Below are 20,000 nucleotides of genomic sequence, written 5' to 3'. Positions count from 1 at the left end.
GTGAAAAAGTGACAGAGAGAGAGACAGAGAGAGAGAGAGAGAGAGAGAGAGAGAGAGAGAGAGAGAGAGAGAGGGCTTAGTATATGCTCATTCATAATTTGCTGTGCTGAAAGTTAAATCGTTTTTTATCGATTTGACCAAAATCTGTTCCATTATTTACCCTCCATTTGGACTGAAAAACGCATAACGTTGAAGGAGGGTTGAGCCATAGTTATTCTACTTGGAGCTGCCCGGTACAACCAGTCTTATACTGGTTCGACTGGAAGCTGCAGTACAAACATCGATTTTCCGTTGGGCTTTCAAACAAGTTTTGTTTTCACACAACAACGTTTCACAAGGAACGCAGCCACGAGGGAGACGGTATAGTAACCATGCCAGGCCACCAGGTGGCGGTGTTACCTTTCCTCAGGTCTCCTCAGGTCCTCCTGACCGCTCGCTGCTCCTCCCCCTCTCGGCTTTTCATCCAATCAGGCATTAAGGATGGGTTTATCTCAGCTCTCAGCCTCAGGGTGCTGCTGGGGGCCTCAGGGTGTTGCTGGGAGCCTCAGGGTGCTGCTGGGGGCCTCAGGGTGCTGCTGGGGGCCTCAGGGTGCTGCTGGGGGCCTCAGGGTGCTGCTGGGGGCCTCAGGGTGCTGCTTGCTGCTGGTGGCCTCGGGGGAACAGGGCCCAGGTCCGGTCCCCTGAGGCCCCGCCACGAGTGGGGCTGTGTTGCCGGGTCCTTCCGGGACGAACCCTTCTGATTGGCTGCGGTGTGTGGTTCTGCCTAGTGACGGTATCCGGAGTCCTGAACACAGACGGAGGTCATCAGCTGTTTCCTCTGACCCCTTGGTGAACCCGACCCTACACCCCCTCATGTCTATATACTGTATATTATTATAATAGTAAATATATATAAATATATAGATATATATTGTATTAGTGTATTAGATGAGCATTAGTATATGATTATTATCTATAACGCGCCGCTGCGCCGCCAGCAGAGGGCGCTGTCCGCCTCCACCTGAAGCCGCCCTCAATAAGAACGATTGTTGTCAGATGTGCGCGTTGCGGTCTTTCCCCAAGTTTTGGCGGAAACACGACGCGGCGGGGTATTTATAGATTACGTTAAACGGCGGCGGTTGATTCGAGATGTTTCGATGGTTGAACCCCAGAAACACGAGCAGACATGTTGACCTTAGAGGGGCACGTGACGCAGACTCCCGGAGCAGAGGAGGTGAAGAGGAGTTGAAGAGGAGATGGAGGAGGAGAAGGAGGGGCGGGAAGGAGAGGCGAGACGAGGCGCGCGCACGGCGTCGTTCCCGCGCTATAGCGGAGAGGCGGAGGGCGCGTGAGGACAGCGGATACCCGTCAGCCCGTGACCTACTTATGTGGACACAAGCTGTACGTTAGCACGCACGCGCACACACACACACACACACACACACACACACACACACACACACACACACACACACACACACACACACACGCACGCACACACACCAGAACCCCAGAAGAAGGAGGAGGAGGAGGTGGTAGAGGAGGAAGAGGAGGAGGAAGAGGAGGAAGAGGAAGAGGAGGAAGAATATTCTGGGTTCAATCCGAGGACACATCCCCCCCCTCCTAAATGACGGACCCAGAGAGCCAATCAGCGGCCGGCTCCTCTCCCGTCCACCAGGAGTCTTCCTTGTGACGGACAGCCGCGGTGCATCATGGGAGCGTATTCATAAATATAAGATGTATGATATATGAATAATATGAATGATAGAGAATCTATGAGTGATATATAATGCATTAATGAGATATATGAAATATTAATGATACATATGAAATATTACTGATATATATTAAATATAAAAGATATATAGGAAATATGAACGATGTATATATATGACGTATAACTGATACATAGGATATATTGACGATATATATATATAAGATGTATGATATCTATTAAATATTAATTATATAGGAAATAATAATAATACATGAAATGTATATATATATAAATTATATATATATATGTTAATGATTATATATCAATAATATATATATATGACGTATTAATAATATGTATGACATATCGGATATATTGATGATATATATGAAATACTAATGATATATATGATATAGTAATGATACATATTAATGGTAAATATGATACATTAATGATGTATGATCTCTATGAATAGATATGATCATCTGAAACCTTCGGGGTGAGTTCCCCGTTGTCGTGTTGCCTCGGAACAGATCGGCATTGTTCGGCTCCAGTGTGTTGAGATGAATAGACTCCGCCGCATTAAATCTGGCTGTTTCCCAATGTGAAGGCTGCGCATTGGGAAACAGCCAGGACGTCGCGTTCACCGTTCCGCTGTAGTCCCGGACCAAACACCGCGAGAGCTGCTCTGCTCTCTATTATGCATTGGATGTACGTCCCCTCCGGCCCCGCCCCCCTATACAGCTCGTGTCCTCAAATCACCTCACACGCGCGTGCATGTGCTCTGCACTCAAACCAGACGCGACGCGTTTATGGTTAACGTTCAGCGGATACACGCTGCGCGCCCTCGCGACTCAAACAGCGGTTGTTTTGTTTTTTTACCGCACATCTGGCCGCTCGCGTGCTCGTGTCGGATCAGTTCCGGAAATACCTCCGATAAATGTCAACACGTGCACGAGCACTTTTACACTCACGTTTACACACACACATACACACACTTATTTGACCTACTGATCCGTTGACCTGCTAGTCGGGGTAGCTCTGCGCATGCGTCTTCAACACACCTTACATTCATCGACATTCTCTGATTCATCTTCCCATGTCGTAAACACTCGCCGTGTCCTCAGCAGACCCCGCCCCTTCTCCATGTGCAGGGGGGTGCGACACGCACCCTCGCACGCCCTTCATCACGCCCGCGCATCGTTGCCCCCCCCCGTCACGTCTCTTTCAGTAAACCAGACTCTGATGTCGGTGTTTAACGGCCGTCCTATAAGAACAGCGTACACCCCTCAGCCGCTTGCTCGTGCACGTCCCCCGGGCGCGCCGCCGAGTCTCCGGTTCACTGTCCTCATCTGACCCGCACTCCGACGTCACGAAGCGCCGTCCACGCTGTTAAACGAGTTTCAGGACGAGTTGAAACTAAGATATATATCTATATAATGTAACCCTGAAAGATGGAATATCTACATCTGTATCAAGACATTTTTTGATTAACTATATCTATGTCTGTTTCGTGCACAACCACGGCTCTATACTAACTTACTTACTAACCCTATATATATATATATATATATATATATATACACACACACACACATGTTAATATTATATAAAATAAAAAAGTATACATGAAATACATACATACATAGATTTACATGACAAATTAACAAGCAAATATTTCATGTAATATTTTACTCTGTTCATGTTCACACACAGCAAATGGAGGACAGTGGCTCATTGCAGACAGGCCTGTGTGTGTGTGTGTGTGTGTGTGTGTGTGTGTGATCATCTGATCCAGCCGCGGGGCTCATAAGTGCGCGTCGTGTCTTTGCGATATTTACCTCGTCTCTGATTGGTCGACCGGCTCCCGGCGGTTCTGTTTGATGTCATCTTACCCAGAATCCTTTGGGCTCTGAAGCGGTTCTTTGTGGCGTCCGGGAAAACCGCCTCTGGAGTCTCTGACACGTTCATGAGGGTATTTTATTGTGGTAGGACAGTCTACAGGTCTTCTATTGTGGTAGGACGTTCATGAGGGTCTTTTATTGTGGTAGGACACATTCATACAGGTCTTTTATTGTGGTAGGACAGTCAAACAGGTGTTTTATTTTGGTAGGACACAGTCATACAGGTCTATTATTGTGGTATGACACATTCATGAGGGTCTTTTATTGTGGTATGACACAGTCATGAGGGTCTTTTATTGTGGTAGGCCACATTCACGAGGGTCTTTTATCGTGGTAGGACAGTCATACAGGTATTTTATTGTGGTAGGACAGTCATGCAGGTCTTTTATTGTGGTAGGAAACATTCACTAGGGTCTTTTATTGTGGTTTGTGAGCTCTGGTTTGTGCTTTAAGAGCAAAAGGGTTTAAGGTAACAACGTTTAAACTGAGTTCAGGGGTCAGGGCGGGGTTAGAGGTCATTACTAGGGTTAGGGTCAGAGTGAGGTATGTTATTATCTTACCGGCTGTATATTCTAACCTGACCTGCTAATTAACGTAGGCTTTATTAATAAATATTCTGCTAAATTGCAGAATATTAATGAAAACAATCAAAGTATTCATCTGCTCAACTATTGGTTGGGAAGCTCTCCTGGGCTTTCTGATTGGACACTACACACCCACTCAGGAGTCATCAGCCAGCAATGAGAGACAGACAGACAGACAGACAGACAGACAGACAGACAGACAGACAGAGAGACGTGAAGGGAGAGTGACAGAGAGAGAGACAAAGAGAGAGACAAAGAGAGAGACAGAGAGAGAGACAGAGAAACAAAGAGGGAGACAGAGAGAGACAAAGAGGGAGACAGAGAGAGACAAAGAGGGTTACAGAGAGATAGTCAGAAAGAGAGGCAGACAGAAAGAGAAAGAGAGACAGACAGAGAGAGAGAGACAGAGAGAGTGTGCAATAAAACGCGTAGCAGTTTAGTTTTGGTGGACGCAGCGTTTAGAAGTAATAACGAAGAATAATTAAGAATTTAATTAACTTTTGATTTGAGTCGTGTTTTAATGACCCCAGGAACAACCATCTGATCACATTTATTAATATTTATTATGGAGATTCACACGAGACCCATCACACACACACACACACACACACACACACACACACACACACACACACACACACACACACACACACACACACACACACACACACACACACACACACACACACACACACACACACCTAAGAAGGGGGCGTGACCTTTGAGAAGGCAGTTGTATTTATTGAAGCACACAGCAGCAGCCTGAGTGGCTGCTCTGGGCGAAAGGGGCGGGACAACATCTCAACACGACATCTCATTGAACCAATCTAATGCTACATACGTTAATGAAGGTTCATACAAGTGCTCTTGGGGGCGTGCCTCGATGTAGCGAGATGTCCACATGAATAAGTACCTTTGGACTCAAAGATTATACCAAAGAGTTGAATACATTTGATCCGTTGGGGACCAGAGAGGAGGCGGAGTCCAGGCATGGAGCCCCCCTGCCCTACAGCCCAGCGGGGGGGGGGGGGGGGCGTGAGGAGAAGCAGAATGGAACCGGACTGACCTCTGACCTCCACATGGGAGGGATCCCCTCAGCACCCCTGCCCTCCCCCCCGAAACCATTCCCGTACGATTCCTCCCAGCATCCGAACACGGCAGGACTTTTACTTTGAAAAGTGCAGAGTGAGCAGAACCGGATTAGGGCGGTTTGGAGGAGTACCGACGTCTGGGGAACCGAAGCAAAGCAAGACGAGTCAAGAAACAGTTTGAACCAGGAAGTTATCGCAGAAGAACTGGTGGCTTCTTCATTAGCAGCTGCTACCTAGCTAGCTACCTAGCTAGCTTCTAACCATCACCACCCAGCTCAGCTAGTCAACTCGTTAACGCCACACTTGAGCAGTTTATCAGAAGATGAAAGCTTCTGCCTGGAGGTAACGTAGCCAGCAACTAGCAGAACATCAGCGATCAAGATAGAACCTCAAGATAGAACCATAGAATCTAGCTAGCAGCTACATTGCCTTGTTGGCAGCTATCTGTCCAGCAGCTACTTAGCTAGAAAACCACCTAGCGGCTCGCTAGAAACCACCAGTCAAGCAACTGTCCAACTAGAAAGTACCTTTCTAGAAGCTCTTTATCTGGAAGCTATCTAGCCATCAGCTGGTTTGCAGCGCTCTAGCTGGCAGCTACCCTCTAGCTGGCAGCTACCTAGCCATCAGCTAGCCGGCGGCTACCTAGCAATCAGCTAGCCGGCGGCTACCTAGCAATCAGCTAGCCGGCGGCTACCTAGCCGTCAGCTAGCCGGCGGCTACCTAACCGTCAGCTAGCCGGCGGCTACCTAGCCGTCAGCTAGCCGGCGGCTACCTAGCCGTCAGCTAGCCGGCGGCTACCTAGCCGTCAGCTAGCCGGCGGCTACCTAGCCGTCAGCTAGCTGGCAGCTACCTATTCATCAGCTAGCTGGCAGCTACCTATCCATCAGCTAGCTATCAGCTACCTAGCCGTCAGCTAGCTGGCGGCTACCTAGCCTTCAGCTAGCTGGCAGCTACCTAGCCGTCAGCTAGCTGGCAGCTACCTATTCATCAGCTAGCTGGCAGCTACCTATCCATCAGCTAGCTATCAGCTACCTAGCCGTCAGCTAGCTGGCGGCTACCTAGCCTTCAGCTAGCTGGCAGCTACCTATTCATCAGCTAGCTGGCAGCTACCTATCAGCTAGCTATCAGCTACCTAGCCATCAGCTAGCTGGGTCTTCCTGGGTCCACATTCAGCGGGTCACCCTGAACACGGGGCTCCACCGGCGGTGGGCTGCCCTTCAGTATTTCATTCATTCATTTGTCGGTCACTCATTCACGGCGTCGGGTTCAGCGGCGTCTACACCAGCGTGATGAGCTGAGGGTCAACGGGCCAGGGGGCACATCTAGAGCCAGTCTAGATCGAGTCTAACTCAGGTCTAGGTCGGGTCCGAGTGCCGTCTAGATAGGGTCTAACCCAGGTCCAGGTCCGGTGGGGGTCCGGTGGGGGTCTGAGAGGGGGTCCAGCGAGAGGTCAGCCTATCAGAAGCGTTGTACAGTATTGATATATGAGCGGCCATGCGCGGCTACAGAGCGGACTACAGCAGCTCTCCGCTGCGTCGCGCGGAGCTCCTTTGAGCCGACGTGGAGGGCAGCTGTGCTGCTAACCCTCTACAGATGTGGATGGGCCGACACACAACGAAACACACTGAACAGTTACACAGAGGGAGAGCGAGGGGAGAGAGACTACTAGACAGGTTAACAACAGTTCAGGCAGCAGGAATTTGAGATGCATTGAGCTGTGTTTGTCGGAGTGTGTGTGTTTGTTTGTGTGCCATATGTGTGCGTGTGTACCATGCATGCGTGTGTACCATATATGCGTGTGTGTGCATGTGTTGAAGAAGTCCTGTTTTGTTCTGATTCACACAGTGCGTCCTCAAAGGACTGCTGGTCCAAGACGTCTCGAACAGGACTAAGACCAGGTCTAGACCTGGACTAAGACCAGGTCTCGACCAGGACTAAGACCAGGTCTCGACCAGGACTAGGGGCGCTCTTAGACCTTCGTCTTCCTCCTCCACTTCATCTGAAGATCCTCCTCTTCCTGTGAGGAGGGTCCGGTGCAGACCAGGTCAGAACCCAGTCTGGGAGTCTAGTGGTTCCACAAGGCTGGGGGAGTACAAAATAAACGTGCACGCCCACGCTGTGCACGTTTACACACTGCTGGCACCGTAGTTTTAGAGACCAAATACTTAGAAGACGCAGACTGGAGAGAGATCTGCTGTGTGTGTGTGTGTGTGTGTGTGTGTGTGTGTGTGTGTGTGTGTGTGTGTGTGTGTGTGTGTGTGTGTGTGTGTGTGTGTGTGTGTAGTTTACTCCTGTTTACAAAATGTAACAAATTTCTTCATGTAAAATTGTACAAATCTATAACAGTTCAACAAAACCAACCGACGTCCGTATGTACAGGGGGGCCGGGGGGGAAGGGGGGGGTCCTGGAGACTGGGGGGTCCTGGGGACTAGCTGGTCCTGGAGACTGGGGGGTCCTGGTCCGCTGGAGTCCGGACCTTCCACTTCCAGCTTTGGCACTCGGATAAACCGTCCGGCATTCCTTAGCCTGTTTCCACGGCAACCCAGGTCATGCGTGACACCCTTTCCGCCCCTCACCCCCTCACCCCCTCACCCCCCCATCGCCTCACCACCCAGGTCTGGTGTCTGTGCTGAGGGGGGTCTTAAAGGGGCGGTGATACAGGCATATTAAATGGAGGTGGCTGGGAGTTCTTAAAGTGGTGGAATACGGGGGTCCTTAAAGGGGAGGTTCAGGGGGTCCTTAAAGGGGAGGTGGGAGGGGGGTCTTAAAGGGGAGGTGGGAGGGGGGTCCTTAAAGGGGAGGTTCAGGGGGTCCTTAAAGGGGAGGTGGGAGGGGGGTCCTTAAAGGGGAGGTTCAGGGGGTCCTTAAAGGGGAGGTGGGAGGGGGGTCTTAAAGGGGAGGTGGGAGGGGGGTCCTTAAAGGGGAGGTTCAGGGGGTCCTTAAAGGGGAGGTGGGAGGGGGGTCTTAAAGGGGAGGTGGGAGGGGGGTCTTAAAGTGGTGGAATACGGGGGTCCTTAAAGGGGAGGTGGGAGGGGGGTCCTTAAAGGGGAGGTGGGAGGGGGGTCCTTAAAGGGGAGGTGGGAGGGGGGTCTTAAAGGGGAGGTGGGAGGGGGGTCTTAAAGGGGAGGTTCAGGGGGTCCTTAAAGGGGAGGTTCAGGGGGTCCTTAAAGGGGAGGTGGCTGGGGGGTCTTAAAGGGGAGGTGGGAGGGGGGTCCTTAAAGGGGAGGTGGGAGGGGTTCCTTAAATGGGAGGTGGCTGGGGGGTCTTAAAGGGGAGGTTGGAGGGGGGTCTTAAAGGGGAGGTGCCAGGGGGGTCTTATAGGGGAGGTGCCAGGGGGGTCTTAAAGGGGAGGTTCAGGCGGGTCTTAAAGGGGAGGTTCAGGGGGGTCTTAAAGGGGAGGTTCAGGCTGGTCTTAAAGGGGAGGTTCAGGGGGGTCTTAAAGGGGAGGTTCAGGGGGGTCTTAAAGGGGAGGTTCAGGGGGGTCTTAAAGGGGAGGTTCAGGCTGGTCTTAAAGGGGAGGTTCAGGGGGGTCTTAAAGGGGAGGTTCAGGCTGGTCTTAAAGGGGAGGTTCAGGGGGGTCTTAAAGGGGAGGTTCAGGGGGGTCTTAAAGGGGAGGTTCAGGGGGGTCTTAAAGGGGAGGTTCAGGGGGGTCTTAAAGGGGAGGTTCAGGGGGGTCTTAAAGGGGAGGTTCAGGGGGGTCTTAAAGGGGAGGTTCAGGGGGGTCTTAAAGGGGAGGTTCAGGGGTTTAAGGTGCAGGCATCGTGCTCAGTGGGGGGGGGATAATCCAGGAGGTTGAGGGTTCGAATCCCCGAACGACGCGCTCCGAAAGCGTCCGGCATCGTCCCGGACTAGTTGATAGGTCTGTTGCTATGGGAACCTCCCCATGCACGGCATTATGGGATGTGACCCACACTAAGTGGTTTCCTTCGTTATAAAAAAAAACGCTCATCCTCTTCATCTTCCTCGTCTTCATCTGGTGGGCCTGGCGTTGTCATGGAGACAGCAGTGACCCTGGGAGGGAACACACCAGATATGATCATTAAAACACTGTGAAGACAGACCCGCAGATATACAGAACATAGAACAGACCCGCAGATATACAGAACATAGAACAGACACGCAGATATACAGAACATAGAACAGACCCGCAGATATACAGAACATAGAACAGACCCGCAGATATACAGAACATAGAACAGACCCGCAGATATACAGAACATAGAACAGACACACGCAGATATACAGAACATAGAACAGACACACACAGATATACAGAACATAGAACAGACACGCAGATATACAGAACAGACACGCAGATATACAGAACATAGAACAGACACACGCAGATATACAGAACGTAGAACAGACACACGCAGATATACAGAACATAGAACAGACACACACAGATATACAGAACATACATCTGTTTGTTCTACATATATACAGAACATACATCTATGTTTGTTCTACATATATACAGAACATACACCTATGTTTGTAATGCATTACTTTTCCGACCAGACTATGTTGATGTAAGGCAGGATTGTCACTCCTTATCTTTATTGAATCGTTCTGCACACAGAGAGCAGCCTCTCCAGGTAGCATGAGGGGGGAGGGGTTCATCAGACGAGATCCACTACAGGCTGTCTGGAGATGAGAGACGAGCCGTCTGAATGATAACAGCAGCCGGGTCTATCGGCAGGACTGCAGACACTGAGTCTGGAGTCTACGGCTGAGTCCTTCAGAGTCTACGGCTGAGTCCCTCAATACTAATCACCACTCTGTGTTTATGAGGACACTACTGACTTCCAACTATGTTTACTAAGACATGTTACTGACTTCACCCCACTGTGTTTATGAGAAAACTACTGACTTCCCACTATGTTTACTAGGACATGTTACTGACTTCACCACACTGTTTATAAGGACACTACTGACCTCATCACACTGTGTTTATGAGGACACTGACCTCATCACACTGTGTTTATGAGGACACTACTGACTTCACCACTCAGTGTTTATGAGGACACTACTGACTTCACCACTCTGTGTTTATGAGGACACTACTGACTTCACCACTCTGTGTTTATGAGGACACTACTGACTACACCACTCTGTGTTTATGAGGACACTACTGACTTCACCACTCTGTGTTTATGAGGACACTACTGACTTCACCACTCAGTGTTTATGAGGACACTACTGACTACACCACTCTGTGTTTATGAGGACACTACTGACTTCACCACTCTGTGTTTATGAGGACACTACTGACTTCACCACTCAGTGTTTATGAGGACATCTCCCTTGTTATTTTGTTGGTCGCAGGGAGGAGGGGCGTTATTTAGAGGCGGATGAAGAGGATGAGGAGACGTCCCTGTCAGAGCACTTCACTAACGAGGAGCTTTGATCTGCCACGCCTCGTCACTGTGGGGGGTCCGCACATTATTTAAAGACTTCAGCTTGTTTCTCCTCCACTACTGTTGCTGACAAGACAATCGCGCACGCACACACACACACACACACACACACACACACACACACACACACACACACACACACACACACACACACACACACACACACACACACACACACACACACACACGTTTGTGTTTATTTTATCTTTAAAAAGCACTCTCTGGAACTTCATTTAGAGACAGACAGACACACCCTAATGGGTCAAGAATGTGCGGGAGGCGTTCTCTTATCAAAATGTTCACCTACAGATTCAGGAGCAGTCAAAAAGCATCAGTTTCATTTCATCAGAAACGGCGAGTCAATTTCCAACAAATGTTTGTCAGCTTCACCCCACTCCCTCGCTAATACATAGAGATAACAGCTCTTAAAGCGTACCTACAACACCTTTAGTAACACTAGTATATATTCACTCCACCTTAAATAACTGTGGTATACATACACTACACCTTTAATAACGCTAGTATACAGACTGCACCTTTAATAACACCTCTATTAGGGTTGCCGCGGTATACGGTATTACCGGTGTTGCCGGTGTGCAACACCGAGTGATCGGTGTTGGCCTCACACCGTTTTTTTTTTTTTTTTTTTTCGGTAATAAAAAAATTCAGTAAAAATGAGTAATATAATTATAATTAAGAAAATTAAAATGTGTAGAATAGGCCACAGCTCTGCTCTGTGCGGGAGAATTGTCGCGCCGAGAATTGACGCGCTTCCTTACAAGACCGGTAACCACAGCAACGCCGGTAAACAAACCCTGCGAAGCCAAATCCCTACGTGAGCTCCCCGCACAGAGCTTTTGGCCGTGATATTATGATGTATAAAGTTATATTATACTATTATATATAGAACGTTATAAGACGCCGAGAATTGGCGCGCTGCCAGCCGCTGTCACCGGGTGTGAGAGGAGAGTTGACGGAGAAGATGGCGGTTGACCTATAGTTTCAAAGTTAGTACCGTTTATACCGGTAATACCGGTGTTGACACGAGCGTATTACTCGGTGTGAAAATGTCCACACCGCGGCAACCCTAGCCTCTATACACAACAGCTCTTACCTACTACACCTTTAATTGGACCGTGCCTGCCTAGCGCTGAGTTGTTGACAGGGGGGGGCAACCCGGGCAGCTGCACCGGTTGCACCGTCGATATTTACGCCATTGATTAATAATATCTTGACCATTAAATAAATGCCTTAAATAAATGCCAAATCTGTATCTCTCATAAAGAATATCGTCAGACAATGCCAAGGGATCGGTTCTTTCCCGAAAAACCCTCTGTCTCGAGAGACGCCTGTACGATAAGTGCGCCGTGGTCCATGGGAATGTGCATGGACATAAGTGCGCCCAAATTAGGCGCACTCTGGAGCCCTGCCTTTAACACCTCTACATATAACAGCTCTTACCTACTACACCTTTAATACCACTAGTATACATACTACACCTTTAATACCACCTCTACATATAACAGGTCTTACCTACTACACCTTTAATACCACTAGTATACAGACTGCACCTTTAATACCACTAGTATACATACTACACCTTTAAAGGACAATTCCGGTATTTTGAACATTAAGCCCCCTTCCTGGTTTGTTTAGGATGAAATAGAGTGGGTGACCCCGAAATTTGAACTATTAGTCCTTTCTCGGGTATTTGGCTCATTTTGAATCGCTCCTGCCCGCTTCACAATCGTTGTCTGTGTGCATACACAAACCTGTCAACCCAGCAACCCTAAACGTTCGTTTTCAAAAATGTGCAAGTAACCGAGTGGTTAGTGGCATTCGTGAAGTTTAAAAAAAAAAAAAAAGCGCAATATATGGTTTCTGTCGTGTTTTATTGCACATTTATCGCCAGTTGATTTCAGTTGGAAGACTCATTACTGCACGATGATATTACTCCGCCGAACCGGAAAGGTGGGCTGTTTACGTTGGTTTGAAGTCTTGTACCGTGAGCACCTCGGATTAGGGAAAATCACATAGAAAATCACTGAAAATGGATTATGAAAGGTGGCTTCTGGAGGACGCACTCGATTTTGAGTTTGACGGCGGAGGATATCGTTTTGAACCAGAATTCACCCAAGAGGAGCTACGTGAGATGGAGGCTTGGCTACGGAGGCGCCTGAAGCTCCGGCCGAAGCGTCCCCATGATCACGGGCGGGTGGTGTGCCTGTGGGAAGTGCAGGCAGATGCCGACGGAAGTCGAAAGTAGGTGCTGCACGGAGTGGGACCTTGTGCGGAAGTTTATATGCGGTTGTGAGGTATCAGATAAAATAGTTCTATTTAGCAACTAACACGGATGGAAACCATATATTGCGCCGATATATTTTTTTTAAACTTCACGAATGCCACTAACCACTCGGTTACTTGCACATTTTTGAAAACGAACGTTTAGGGTTGCTGGGTTGACAGGTTTGTGTATGCACACAGACAACCATTGTGAAGCAGGCAGGAGCGATTCAAAATGAGCCAAATACCCGAGAAAGGACTAATAGTTCAAATTTCGGTGTCACCCACTCTATTTCATCCTAAACAAACCAGGAAGGGGGCTTAATGTTCAAAATACCGGAATTGTCCTTTAATAACACCTAACAGCTCTTACCTACTACACCTTTAATACCACTAGTATACATACTACACCTTTAATACCACCTCTACATATAACAGCTCTTACCTACTACACCTTTAATACCACTAGTATACATACTACACCTTTAATACCACCTCTACATATAACAGCTCTTACCTACTACACCTTTAATACCACTAGTATACATACTACACCTTTAATAACACCTCTATACACAACAGCTCTTACCTACTACACCTTTAACACCACCAGTATAGATAATATATTTATGATCTTACCCAGGGGAGCTTTAACCCTCCAGCTGCTGCTGGTGCTCCAGGCCCCGCGTCAGGCAGCCGTTCCCCACCCAGCTCCCCAGCACCTCCGCTGCTCCTCCACCCCCGGCTCCACCCTTCATCTCCAGAGGACTCTGCTGCATCAATCTGGAGGGTTAGGAGTTCAAAGGTCATCGATCCACCCTCATGACCCCGACACAGCAACTGACTAGTAACACTAGGTTAGTCTAACCAACGGTTGAAGACTAGTCACACTAGGTTAGTCTAACCAACGGTTGAAGACTAGTAACACTAGGTTAGTCTAACCAACGGTTGAAGACTAGTAACACTAGGTTAGTCTAACCAACGGTTGAAGACTAGTAACACTAGGTTAGTCTAACCAACGGTTGAAGACTAGTAACACTAGGTTAGTCTAACTAACGGTTGAAGACTAGTAACACTAGGTTAGTCTAACCAACGGTTGAAGACTAGTAACACTAGGTTAGTCTAACTAACGGTTGAAGACTAGTAACACTAGGTGAGTGTAACTCACTGTCAAAGACTAGTAACACTAGGTTAGTCTAACCTGCTGTTGAAGACTAGTAAAACTAGGTTAGTCTAACCTGCTGTTGAAGACTAGTAAAACTAGGTTAGTCTAACCTGCTGTTGAAGACTAGTAACACTAGGTTAGTCTAACTAACGGTTGAAGACTAGTAACACTAGGTAAGTGTAACTCACTGTCAAAGACTAGTAACACTAGGTTAGTCTAACCTGCTGTTGAAGACTAGTAAAACTAGGTTAGTCTAACCTGCTGTTGAAGACTAGTAACAGTAGGTTAGTCTAACTAACGGTTGAAGACTAGTAACACTAGGTAAGTGTAACTCACTGTCAAAGACTAGTAACAGTTGGTTAGTCTAACTGTTGAAGACTAGTAACACTAGGTTATCCTAAGTGTTAAAGACTAGTAACACTAGGTTAGTCTAACCTGCTGTTGAAGACTAGTAACACTAGGTTAGTCTAACTGTTAAAGACTAGTAACACTAGGTTAGTCTAACTAACGGTTGAAGACTAGTAACACTAGGCAAGTGTAACTCACTGTCAAAGACTAGTAACAGTTGGTTAGTCTAACTGTTGAAGACTAGTAACACTAGGTTATCCTAACTGTAAAAGACTAGTAACACTAGGTTAGTCTAACTGTTAAAGACTAGTAACACTAGGTTAGTCTCAAGACTAAAGACTAGTAACACCAGGTTAGTCTAACTGTTAACTAACGGTTAACTAACTCACCGGCTGCTGAACCAGTCCTGTAGCTCCAGGTGCTGCTGGCTGCTAGAGTAGCTCTCGGCTAACCTGCTAGCGTTAGCCTCCGGCGCGTCGAGGCCGTTGACCGTGGCCCCGCCCTCCCAGTGGTTCTCCAGCAGAAGGCCCCGCCCCCCCGGCGGCCCGGCCCCGCCCCCCCTGTGGAGGGCGGGCCGGCTGTCGCTGAACCAGCGCAGCAGGTCGGCGCGCGGCAGGCCGGTCCGGGCCTCCAGCTGGACCAGGTCTTCAGGGGACGGCCAGCGGCCCGAGGCCCCGCCCTCCCTCAAGGGGGGGGGCGGCGGGGGGGCGGGGGTGGGAGGGGCCACGATGGGGGGAGGAGGAGGACTCCTGAGGTGGCCCCCTCCCCCGCCCCTGCCCTTGTGGGTGCCGTTGAGCGGCGGCGGGGTCGGGTGCCTCCGGTCGGGCCCCGGGGGGGCCACCCTCCGGGCCCCCATGGAGTTGAGCAGCGCCTGCTCCAGCGTGTCGCGCAGCGCGCGGCGCTCCAGGAACCAGCCGCGCACCTCGTGGCGGGAGAGGCGGGCGGCGGCGGCCAGGGCGTCCACCTCGCCGTGCGACGGCAGCCCCGTGCCGCGCAGGAAGCCCTCCTCCAGCGCCGCCAGCTGCGCCGCCGTCTTCCCCTTCATGCGCTCCAGCAGGGGGAACTGACCCGGCGGGGGCGGGGCCTTCCCCGGGGGGGGGGGCGCCCCCTCCGCCGTGGTGCTGGGGGTCCCCCCCCCGGGGCACGCCGTTGGCCTCGCACAGGGGGGTCAGCACCTTGTCGGGCCAGGGGGAGGGGCCCCTGGGCTCGCGGCCCTGCTGCTCCTTGGGCCCCCGGTGGGGGGGGCGGGGGGGCTGGATGATGCTGGGCCGCCGGGCCGCCGGGGGGGGGGGGCCGGGGGTCCGGGGCCAGCAGGGCGTGGGTGAGGGGGTGCTTCTCCTGGGGGGAGAGGGGGGGGAGGGGCAGGCGGTAGTTCTTGTAGGGCGGGGCTATGATGGGCGGGGGCGGGGCGGCGAAGCGGCGGGCCAGCGACGGGGGGGAGGAGCACGGGGGGGGCGGGCCCCCTGGGGCGGGGGCGGGGCCGGCCCCCCCCCCCGGGTGCTTCCTCTTGGGGTCGGAGGCGACGAGGGGCGTCGCCGCGGGCCGCTTCGTCTCCGCGGCGACGGGGGGGCGGTCCTTCAAGGGTGGCGGCGGCGGGGGCGGGGCCATCAGCCCCTTGTCCCTGGGGTCCCCGGCGTTGGGGGCCACGGCCATGACGGGGCGCTCCGCCTGCTCCGGGGCCCGGGGCCGCACCAGGGCGTAGCTGGAGCACACGGCGGCGCGGTGGGGGGGGGAGCGGGGGCGGGGCCCGGCGGCGGCGGCGGCGGGGGGCGGGGGCCGTGAAGGTGTGGTGGGCGGGCGGCATGGAGCCGTTGAACATCTTCTTGCGGGCCTCCTCCACCTCCTCGGGGGCCCAGGTGATGCCCTGCTTCAGCCGCTGCGTGGTGAACCACGCGCGGATGGCGCCCTCGGGGTGGCGCGAGGCCGCCGTCAGCCAGCTCAGCTCCGCCTGCGTGGGGTACGGGAAGCGGCCGAACGACGCCATCAGGGCGGGGCTGACGTCCAGCGCCGGGTCGTACCGGCTGCTGCTCAGCGGCACCGCCACCTTGGGGACCGCCGCGAAGTTGGGAGGCCTCTGGAGGAGGGGGGCCACGTGGGGCCCCTGGTGGAGGGGGGGCCCCTGGAGGAGGGGGGGCCCCTGGTGGAGGGGGGGGCCCCTGGAGGAGGGGGGGGCCCCTGGAGGAGGGGGGGCCCGTGGAGGAGGGGGGGCCCCTGGTGGAGGGGGGGCCCGTTCTCTGCGGGGCCCCGGCCCCTCTGGAGGAGCCCGTTGGGTGTGGGGTGCTGATGGGCCGGGCCCCCCCCGGGGGGGTGCGCGGCGTGGTAGCGGCCCAGTGGGGTCGGGGTCACCGCGGGGTGCTGCGCGGCCACGTGCGCCTCGAACGCCCCCAGGCCGGCCGAGGAGAACGAGCAGTACTTACACACGAAGACCCGGGCCCCCAGGGCCCGCGGCTCCTGGGGGGGCCTCTTGGGCTCCCCTTCCTCCCCCTCCTCCTCCTCCTCCTCCTCCCCCTCGTCTTCCTCATCATCGTCGTCGTCGTCCATCTCAGCGGCCTCTGGCCCCGCCCCCTCCGGTTCCCGCGGCGACGGCCCGCCCTCCGGACTCTGGTCCGGTGAGCTCAGGGGCCCGCCCACTGACCCCGCCTCTGCCTGCTCCTCCTCTCTAGGCTCCTCCTCCTCCTCCCCCGGCCCCTCCCCCCCGGGGCGGGGCGGGTCCGTCTCCGCGCGGACCATGCAGGGGGTGGACGACTTCCTGCGGCTGGACATGGCGACGAGTCGGGCGGGAGACTGTTGTTGTCGTGGCGACGGTGGCTGAGCGGGGCGCTGGGGTTCAGGGGTCAGGAGGGGGGAGGTGGAGACGGACTCTGCTCCGTCAGCTCCCAGCCTCGTCGTCATGGGAACGCATCACATCAGCGGTCCTGAAGCTGGGGAGACAGAGATGAGGTGAGGCTGGAGGTCATAAGGTCACTGGCCTCTGTCCGTCTCTCTCCCTCTACTCACCTCTCTCTCTCTCTCTCTCTCTCTCCTCTCTCTCTCTCTCTCTCTCTCATCTCTCTCTCTCTCTCTCTCTCTCTCTCTCTCTCTCTCTCTCTCTCTCTCTCTCTCTCTCTCTCTCTCTCTCTCTCTCTCTCTCTCGTCTCTCTCTCTCTCTCTCCTCATCTCTCCCAGTCACTCCCCCTTGGTAGAAATACATCTCATTATGGGGGCGCAGCCATCTTTGTTTGTCCAGCGGTACGGTGAACCTCGCTGAACTCGGTGGACTCCCAGGATCCCGAGGGGGGCCGCCCATAAGGGGGCGTTCCTCCGTGAAACAGCAGGGAGGTTTCCCAGCATGCAACACTGCAGGTGGTGCACGAGGCCTCCGGAGCACACCAGCAGCTTAACACTTTGCCAAGAGTATGCTAGGTGTTAGCCAACACTGTGCTAACTCTTAGCAACGGCTACGGCCAAGCTACAGGATGTGACGGCGTGGACAGCAGCTTGGCTTCCAGATGACGTGCAGGGCGGGGCCATTTGGCCCACAAAGAAAATCTCCAGATTTTTTCAAACCAAACCTGAATATCAATTTCAACAGATTTATTTTCTATAAATTACAAATATATATACCTTTAAAGTATGGATTTCATTTGAAGATTAAAAATGATCAACAAAAGCAAAATTGGTTGCGACAGACTTTAGCCAAACTCTAAACACTGACTTTTTCGAGTGCATGCTGCCATGTTGACATTTTAATCTTTAAAAATAATATCTATATTTATTTATTTTTTCAATAATCTAATACCTTTCGAATGCAAATTTTTTTCGAATACAAAATATTGTTCACCATGAATTCGAATTACCAATAAAAAAGAATCGACCAATCGCCCAAACGGGGTGAGGAGTTAAGAGCTCAGAGCCACACACACAACCTCCCTCCCAGACCTCCACCCAACATAAAAGTGGCTCAGGGAGGAGCAGGAGGTTGAGGAGGAGGAGGAAGAGCAGGAGGAAGAGCAGGAGGAGGAGGAGGGGGAGGAGCAGGAGGAGGAAGAGGGGAAGCAGGAGGAGCAGGAGGGTGCGGGTTTCCCTGCGGTTGTCATGGTAACAGAGGAGAGGAGATGACGCGTGCCCTTGTGTTGCCACGCTGCGGCTTAGTAACCACGGCAACCAGGGAGGAGGAAGGAATGACTGGTTCTAAAGGCTGTGGTTCTAGAGGGTTCGGTTCTATAGTTGTGGTTCTGTAGGTTCTATAGGAAGTGGTTCTATATGTTCTATAGTTGCGGTTCTGTAGGTTCTATAGTTGCGGTTCTGTAGGTTCTATAGGGTGTGGTTCTATATGTTCTATAGGGTGTGGTTCTATATGTTCTATAGGGTGTGGTTCTATATGTTCTATAGGGTGTGGTTCTATAGGGTGTGGTTCTACAGGGTGTGGTTTCTATATGGTCTATAGGTTGTGGTTCTATATGTTCTATAGGGTGTGGTTCTATATGTTCTATAGTTGCGGTTCTATAGGTTCTATAGGGTGTGGTTCTATAGTTGTGGTTCTATAGGGTGTGGTTCTATATGTTCTATAGTTGCGGTTCTGTAGGTTCTATAGGGTGTGGTTCTATAGGGTGTGGTTCTATAGGTTCTATAGGGTGTGGTTCTATATGTTCCATAGGGTGTGGTTCTGTAGGTTCTATAGTTGTGGTTCTATAGGGTGTGGTTCTATATGTTCTATAGTTGCGGTTCTGTAGGTTCTATAGGGTGTGGTTCTATAGTTGTGGTTCTATAGGGTGTGGTTCTATATGTTCTATAGTTGCGGTTCTGTAGGTTCTATAGGGTTGTGGTTCTATAGGTTCTATAGGGTGTGGTTCTATAGGTTCTATAGGGTGTGGTTCTATATGTTCTATAGGGTGTGGTTCTATATGTTCTATAGGGTGTGTTTATATATGTTCTATAGGGTGTGGTTCTATATGTTCTATAGGGTGTGGTTCTGTAGGTTCTATAGGGTGTGGTTATATAGTTGTGGTTCTATAGGGTGTGGTTCTATATGTTCTATAGGGTGTGGTTCTATAGGTTCTATAGGGTGTGGTTCTATAGGTTCTATAGGGTGTGGTTCTATAGGTTCTATAGGGTGTGGTTCTATAGGTTCTATAGGGTGTGGTTCTATATGTTCTATAGGGTGTGTTTATATATGTTCTATAGGGTGTGGTTCTATATGTTCTATAGGGTGTGGTTCTGTAGGTTCTATAGTTGTGGTTCTATAGGGTGTGGTTAAATATGTTCTATAGTTGTGGTTCTATAGGGTGTGGTTCTATATGTTCTATAGTTTGCGGGTTCTGTAGGTTCTATAACATTTGGTTTTATAGGGTGTGGTTGTGTAGGTTCTATAGGGTGTGGTTCTAAAGGTTATACAGGTGGGGTTCTATGGGGTAGCTACGTCTACGTCTTCTACGTCCCACCCAGGTGATTCTGTCTATGTTACCATGGCAATATTAAGGAATGTTCCACATGAAATATTATTCAGAGAGAATCGAGGAGGAATTGCGA

At 51.3% G+C, this 20,000-nt stretch overlaps 1 protein-coding gene and 2 long non-coding RNA genes across 3 annotated transcripts in view; all 3 read right to left on the bottom strand.

The window, feature by feature from the left end:
• Window positions 1–2,993, bottom strand: part of LOC115535496 (uncharacterized) — a 4,081-nt gene extending 1,088 nt beyond the window's left edge. The window contains exons 1-2 of the long non-coding RNA XR_003974503.1: window positions 2,708–2,993; window positions 400–784 (exon numbers count right to left, since the gene is read on the bottom strand). This is a non-coding gene — a long non-coding RNA (uncharacterized LOC115535496). The remainder of the gene's footprint in view (window positions 1–399; window positions 785–2,707) is intronic.
• Window positions 2,994–4,903: 1,910 nt separating this feature from the next.
• LOC115535504 (uncharacterized) lies at window positions 4,904–8,067 on the bottom strand. The gene is made up of 2 exons (XR_003974511.1): window positions 5,970–8,067; window positions 4,904–5,917 (listed from the first exon to the last, which is right to left on the bottom strand). It is a non-coding gene; the product is annotated as an uncharacterized LOC115535504 (long non-coding RNA).
• A 499-nt stretch (window positions 8,068–8,566) lies between these two features.
• The window catches only part of zhx2b (zinc fingers and homeoboxes 2b), an 18,452-nt gene continuing 7,018 nt past the window's right edge, over window positions 8,567–20,000 (bottom strand). Inside the window, 5 exon segments of the mRNA XM_030347678.1 lie at window positions 8,567–9,287; window positions 13,619–13,762; window positions 14,882–15,631; window positions 15,634–16,200; window positions 16,202–16,904. Of these exon segments, the coding sequence (XP_030203538.1) occupies window positions 13,630–13,762; window positions 14,882–15,631; window positions 15,634–16,200; window positions 16,202–16,904 (2,153 nt within the window). The 3' untranslated portion in view covers window positions 8,567–9,287; window positions 13,619–13,629.

Source organism: Gadus morhua, chromosome 22 (genome assembly GCF_902167405.1).
Source record: "Gadus morhua chromosome 22, gadMor3.0, whole genome shotgun sequence".
Classification (NCBI taxonomy): Eukaryota; Metazoa; Chordata; class Actinopteri; order Gadiformes; family Gadidae; genus Gadus; species Gadus morhua.
The sequence above is the reverse complement of the archived record's forward strand: the minus strand, read 5'-3'. Positions and strand labels throughout refer to the sequence as shown.